The sequence below is a fragment of the Rosa rugosa genome, chromosome 6, assembly GCF_958449725.1.
Source record: "Rosa rugosa chromosome 6, drRosRugo1.1, whole genome shotgun sequence".
NCBI classification, from domain to species: domain Eukaryota; kingdom Viridiplantae; phylum Streptophyta; class Magnoliopsida; order Rosales; family Rosaceae; genus Rosa; species Rosa rugosa.
This window is the reverse complement of record NC_084825.1, coordinates 27843255-27849760: the sequence shown is the minus strand read 5'-3', so window position 1 is coordinate 27849760 and position 6506 is coordinate 27843255. Positions and strand designations below refer to the sequence as shown.

Here is a 6506-nt window from a genome sequence, read left to right as displayed (position 1 = left end):
CGGTTGTCATATTTATATTTCTTGCTTTTGAGTTTCTAGATTTTGCAAGAATAAAGGTGCTTATTAGTTCTTAAAAGGTGGGTGTTTCCGGGAGTGCGAGGTTCCGTTGTAGAATAGGCCCTCTGTATGTCCTAAAGGACTGCTCCTTCTGTCTGCCCCTTTGGTGTGTATCATTTCTGGTACTGCTTGCTGAATTATAAATATATCTGGCCTCCTTCGATTAAAAAAAAAGTATGAGTTTTCTTTTCTCTAATAATTATTATTTTTAGAATGTCAATAATTATCAATCAAATTTGAACTATTACATAAGAAACTAGTTAAATTCATTTCACCTCTTTAAACTTTAAGAAACTTTACACCTAAAATCGTTTCAAATGTGGAGTTCTAATTTAATCACATATGCCCTTATACCGTTCAATTTAATCAATCGTAGTCATTAGTAAATTAATTTGTCAATTCTTCCGTCAATTGTTCACATTGCAAGTCCACATGTGCCAATTTTTGTTAGGTGGTGTGTTTCTTGGGTGAATCACGGCCAAAAGTTAGTTTGAGACTTTAAGTGGACTCGCCTCGTTAACAATGTTGTAAATAAATTGATGGATTAGATGAAAGTTGGCTATGATTGATATAATTACAGATTACACGGGCACATATGATGATATGATCAAATCAAAATGTTTGAAGACACATAATTTTGTGTTTAAATTTCGCAAATTACATTATGTACATATAGAAGAAGCCTGTTAATTTAAAAGAAAAAAAAAATGAAAAATGAAAAAACGAAGGAGAAGATGCGGATCGAGTAGATCCGATCCCGACTTTATTAAAGAGCGAAAGGCTTCGATTGACAAGTACTTTCCATAAACACGCGATTGCGATTGAGCGATTCTCTCTCTCTCAGAGACTCTCAGTCGTTTGGTCAAACACCTGGTGTGCATATTAAAGCTGCAATCTTGCTATCGTTGATTACCAGAGAACTCCTCAGGAAGAATACGTGGGTCTTACTGGTCTTCATCGATGGACTCGAACCCATTGATCGTGAGGTGTCGGTGGATCTTTAACACGGGAACAAATGAGGTAGGTTTCATATTTCAGATATCTGATTCTGTTTCTTAGTAGCAGACTACCAGTTGCTTTGTGTTTCTTGAGCTTTTGTTGAAGTGGGTTTCTGCTTATGAAATCAATCAGGTGAGTTCTGTATGCAATTTTGATTTGAACATGTTGAGCCACCAAAACAAAACGAAACGACGAAGTGATGCTCTAGTGTTCATAGACATGCCCCAAGAAATCTTGTTTGAAATCCTTGCAAGATTACCTGTGAAATCTCTATTAAGGTTCAGATGTGTTTGCAAATATTGGAAGACTCTGATTAGTACCCCAAATTTCATTAATGCCCATCTAGAGAGGACTTCCATGAAAAGTACTCATGATCGTTTGCTTATCCAAACTAGGGAGCGTAGGATGGATAGGAAGTGCTTGTCACTCTTCTGTGCTGATACATTTGCCAAGTTTTCGGAGATAGAGCTTCCTATGATCAAAATTGAATCACATTTCCGCGTTGTGGTGGGTTCCTACAATGGAGTGGTTTGCTTATATGATAGTGATTTTGAAACTTATCTATGGAATCCATCAATCAGAAAATTCAAGATACTTCCCCAGGTCCTCAATGATAGAAGGGGGCAATTAGCTCACTTTGCTATCTCGTTCGGGTTCCATCCTGAAGGTGATGATTATAAAGTTGTGAGAATTTTGACATTTGAACGTCATATGATTGAGGTTGAGGTTTACAGCCATAGGTTGGAGTATTGGAGAAGAATTAATGCAGTTCCCCCTAATTCACATGAACTGTATATTCAGGGAGAAGGCACATGTGTGAATGGTGTTGTGTACTGGGTCATAAAAGAGTCTTTCCCATCTTGCAACTCCATCCTTTCTTTTGATCTGGGCAATGAGAATTTTCAAACAGTGAGGCTTTCTGATAGTCTGCTCAGGGCGATTGGTGATCCACGGCGTTTTCCAGTTAGTATTCGAGTGTTTGAGAAATCCCTTTCTTTGTTTCATGAAAGACGAGAGGGGACTGTTCGGTACTGTGACATATGGGTTCTGGAAATGGGTAGTTGGAAATTGTTTCACACGATTCTTCTCCCAGCTCGTGGATGTATAGCCTGGCCAGTGGGCTTTGCATCAAATGGTCAAGTTCATATTGTGATGTCAAGTAGAAAGGTTCGCAGCAAAACATTGGTTTTATATGATCTCAAATCACAACGAGTCAAGGATTCTGAAATCAAACTGCATGCGTATAGACCAAGCGGATACATCGATTATTTTAGGGAGAGTTTGGTGTTACTCGACTGAGATCTAAGTTCTGTTTTGGGGTTATTCTTGTCTTTGTTAGAATCTGTCTTTCAACACTTTTGGATCTGTTTTTTATTGTTCAGTTGGTGAAAGATGACGTTATATTCTGTATTTTCATTTGTTAATGCTACATTTTGAAACGTTGTTTCAAAGTTCCCAAGAGTATCCTATTGTGCTAATATTGCAGGTAGAAAATTAGTCAAACTATCTAGATTGAGGAAATTTGTAGAAAACGAGATTTTTCTGGAACATATGATAAAAGATCAGTTTTAAGACTTTGACTGCATCGTTACATGAAGTTATACCATTATTCTATAGGCATATCAATTTCGGATCTTATCATTGCACTTTGATCATTCTTTTAGCTGTTACTCAAGTTCAGTATATTTCGCTGTAAGCAAAATCTTCCACTTTCTAGTAGATTCACTAAGCATATTACTCGCTGTAGTGTAGCAATTGAGATTGTGTTCAAAGCTGCTCATAATGTTTAAATAATAAGACTTCTTTTACTCTATGACATAAAGCAGGGCCTGTTTAGTTCACTAGTAAACTGATGCTAATTTCTTTCTCATTGTCTTTGCCCCCCATAATGTTTACAGCCCTTTTTTACGGAGTTCTGTTCTGGAGTTGCTATTCATGTCTTTGTTAGAATCTGTCCCCAACTCTATTGGACAATTGGACCTGATTTCAATGCTTGGAAAAATCTGACTTTACAGTTATATGATTATGGGTTCTTATTAGTGATTTGATCGTTTTTCAAAGAGGAGGAAAGAAAAAGTGCAACTCTACTCCTTCATTTGTTTCTGTTTACATTTTGAGAACTCTGTATCAAAGTTCCTGAGAGTGTATTTTGCAGTTAACAATACACACAATGAGAAAGCAAGTTGTATCATCTTGATGGGGAACATTTTCTGGGTAAGGATTGATTTTCTGGTATGTTTTAGGACTTTTGACTGTATGCAGAACAGAAGCATATAGAATTTGTAGTCTTATTATTGCACTTTGATTTCACTTATCCTAGCTTTTTTGTTGGGAAATGAGGGAAGTGAATACTTGGTCCAGTTAAAACCGGCGTCATCCCCGTTCATTATTTCAAGAGGCTTTTGAGTAGAAAATAAGAGTTCTATGTGTTTGATATGCTTCAATAATATTATTCATCTCCAAAATAGGAGGTATATAAAGAGATACAAGAGTAATCCAAATAGGAAAACATCTCCTACAATTATACAGAAAACATAATCTACATCTACAAGGAAAGTAAATATTTACAGAATATTCTACACTCCCCCTCAAGTTGGTGCAAAGATGTCAATCATGCCCAACTTGTCAATCGAGTTGTCAAACACTTTCCTTGACACTCCTTTCGTAAGAACATCTGCTAATTGATCTTCTGTGTACACAAAAGGGAAACGAATGATCTTCCTGTCCAGGTTTTCCTTAATGAAATGTCGATCCACTTCCACATGCTTAGTCCGGTCATGCTGAACAGGATTATGAGCGATTTCAATAGCAGACTTACTATCACAATGCAAATCCATAGGCTTCTTGAGCTTAAAACCCAAATCTTTCAACACATTACGAATCCACAACATCTCACAGACTCCATGTGCCATACCTCGAAACTCAGCTTCAGCACTTGACCTAGCAACAACCTTCTGTTTCTTGCTGCGCCAAGTCACAAGGTTTCCTCCAACAAATGTAAAATACCCAGATGTGGACCGTCTGTCCGTCTTATCACCAGCCCAGTCTGCATCTGTGTACCCCACAACCTCCAAATCATCCTTTTTTCCAAACAACAAACCCCTTCCAGGTGCCATTTTAAGATATCTCAAAATACGATACACTGCATCCATGTGCTCTTCACTAGGACAATGCATAAACTGACTAACCACACTCACAGCATAAGCAATATCAGGCCTAGTATGAGAAAGATAAATAAGTCTCCCTACTAGACGTTGGTACCTTCCTTTATCAGTTGGAACCTGATCCGGATAGATGGCGAGGTTGTGGCTCATCTCGATCGGTGTCTCAATAGGGTTGCAGTCAAGCATTCCGGTCTCAGCTAACAAGTCAAGTACATACTTTCGTTGGGACAAAGAAATCCCCTTCTTAGACCTTGCAACTTCAATTCCAAGAAAGTACTTCAATTGCCCAAGGTCCTTCATCTCGAATTCCTTAGAAAGATACTTCTGTAGAGCCTCCATCTCTTTAAGATCATCCCCTGTGACAATCATATCATCGACATATACTATTAGAGCGGTAATCTTACCCTGTCTACGCTTGATGAACAAGGTATGATCCGAGTTGCTTTGTCTATATCCGAACATCCTCATAGACTTGGAGAATCTTCCAAACCAAGCTCTAGGAGACTGCTTTAAACCATACAGAGACTTCTTCAACTTACAAACCTTGCCAGTATTGCAAGGCATATTTTTGACCCCTGGCGGCATGTCCATATATACTTCTTCCTCCAAGTTTCCATTGAGGAAAGCATTCTTCACATCAAACTGATGTAGAGGCCAATCTTTAGTTGCTGCAAGTGAAATCAAGATTCGAACAGTATTGATCTTTGCTACAGGGGCAAATGTCTCCTCATAATCGATTCCATAGCGCTGAGTGTATCCTTTGGCAACTAGTCTGGCTTTGTACCTGTCAATGCTCCCATCAGCTTTAAGTTTTACTGTGAACACCCACCGACATCCAACAGTCTTCTTTCCAGCAGGCATAGTCACAACATCCCAAGTCAAATTTTTCTGCAAAGCCTCTAGTTCTTCATTCATCGCTTGAGTCCACTTAGGATCCGCCAAAGCATCCTGTACACTACTAGGAATAGATACAGTGGATAATTGATCAACAACAAGTGCATGTGACCCAGACAACCTATGGTTAGACATGTAATTAGCTATAGGATACTTAGCTTTGGTTTTGATATCTGGTTCATATTGTTTCTTAGGAATCCCCTTGGTAACCCTCTGTGATTTCCTAGGCTCAATATTATCTACCCCAGATGATTCATTCGAAATTAAAGGTACCTGAGGAGGAACATTCGCAGCAGATTCTTCAGTTGACGATGTAGAGGGGGGAAAAAACTCTGATAGATGAGGACACATTGAAGTGTCATTGTCACCCTCAAGGCGCGTGGAAATTTTCTGGCGCGTAGTGACTTCACTTTGAGAATCACAGAAAACATGGTGTCGGCTGGCAGCATTTTTTTTGTTCTCGCAGGTGATGGGCCCCGCGGCAGCAGCTTTTTTCATCCCATTAGAGGAGGTCTCCACGGCAGCACCATTCTCTATCCCATTGGGGGACCCCACGGCATCATCACATTGTGTTCTATTTCCAGTTTCTGTTTCGGCATCATCACATGTTCTATTTCCAGTTTCTGTTTCGGCATCATCACATGTTCTATTTCCAGTTTCTGTTTCGGCAGTGGAGGACCCCACGGCAACCTTTTCCATCTCATGGGAGGACCCCACGGCAGCACCATGACGTCGGCTTCCACTTCCATCTTCCTGTCTGTCTTCTTCGCGTCTGTCTTCACAGAAGGAGGACCCCACGGGTCCACCATGATGTCGGCCATTCTCAAGGTTTATTTCGTTTTCACCAATCAGTCCACCGTTCTCTGTTTCGTTTCTTACGACCCCAGCTTCTTTTTCAACTGGTGTTGGAGAAGAACTTCCAACCCCAAACCTTGATTCTAATTCTTCTAACTCTTCAAATGCAAATAAATCTCGAGGATTTCCTTCACAACTTCTCTCCCCCTGAAGGGAAGACTCCGAACCTCTACCTGAATAATAAGGCTCGGATTCACGAAACGCGACATCAAGAGAGACATGTATAGTGCCAGTAAGTGGATCATAACAGCGATAACCCTTTTTGAATTCAGCATAACCAACAAATATACACTTACGGGCACGTGGGTCAAGCTTGCTGCGTTGAGGCTTGGGAATATGAACATAAGCTGTGCATCCAAACACTCGGGGCTCAAAATTTGGCATGGAAGGGATGGTCAGAAGTGTGTGAAGCTTCTGATGAGGATTCTGAAACTCAATCACCCGTGAAGGAGTACGGTTGATAAGATATGCTGCTGATTTCACTGCTTCTCCCCAATATGATCGAGGTACATTCATGCCAAACAAGGAAGCATGAAC

The 6506-nt window shown here is 39.9% G+C and overlaps 1 protein-coding gene across 2 annotated transcripts; it reads left to right on the top strand.

Moving 5' to 3' along the window:
- The first annotated feature begins 673 nt into the window (after window positions 1-673).
- Window positions 674-3447, top strand: LOC133715092 (F-box protein At2g21930-like). Of its 2 annotated transcripts, none has more exons than XR_009848940.1 (2): window positions 674-1077; window positions 2955-3447. XR_009848940.1 is itself a non-coding variant. In XM_062141441.1 (2 exons), the coding sequence occupies exons 1-2, from the start codon at window positions 1073-1075 to the stop codon at window positions 2353-2355; spliced, it is 909 nt and encodes a 302-aa protein (XP_061997425.1). In that variant the 5' UTR covers window positions 747-1072; the 3' UTR covers window positions 2356-2560. The 2 variants fall into 2 exon arrangements, 1 of the variants encoding a protein (XP_061997425.1); XM_062141441.1 differs by lacking the exon at window positions 2955-3447 and adding an exon at window positions 1452-2560 and having other exon boundaries at window positions 747-1077.
- Window positions 3448-6506: the final 3059 nt, after the last annotated feature.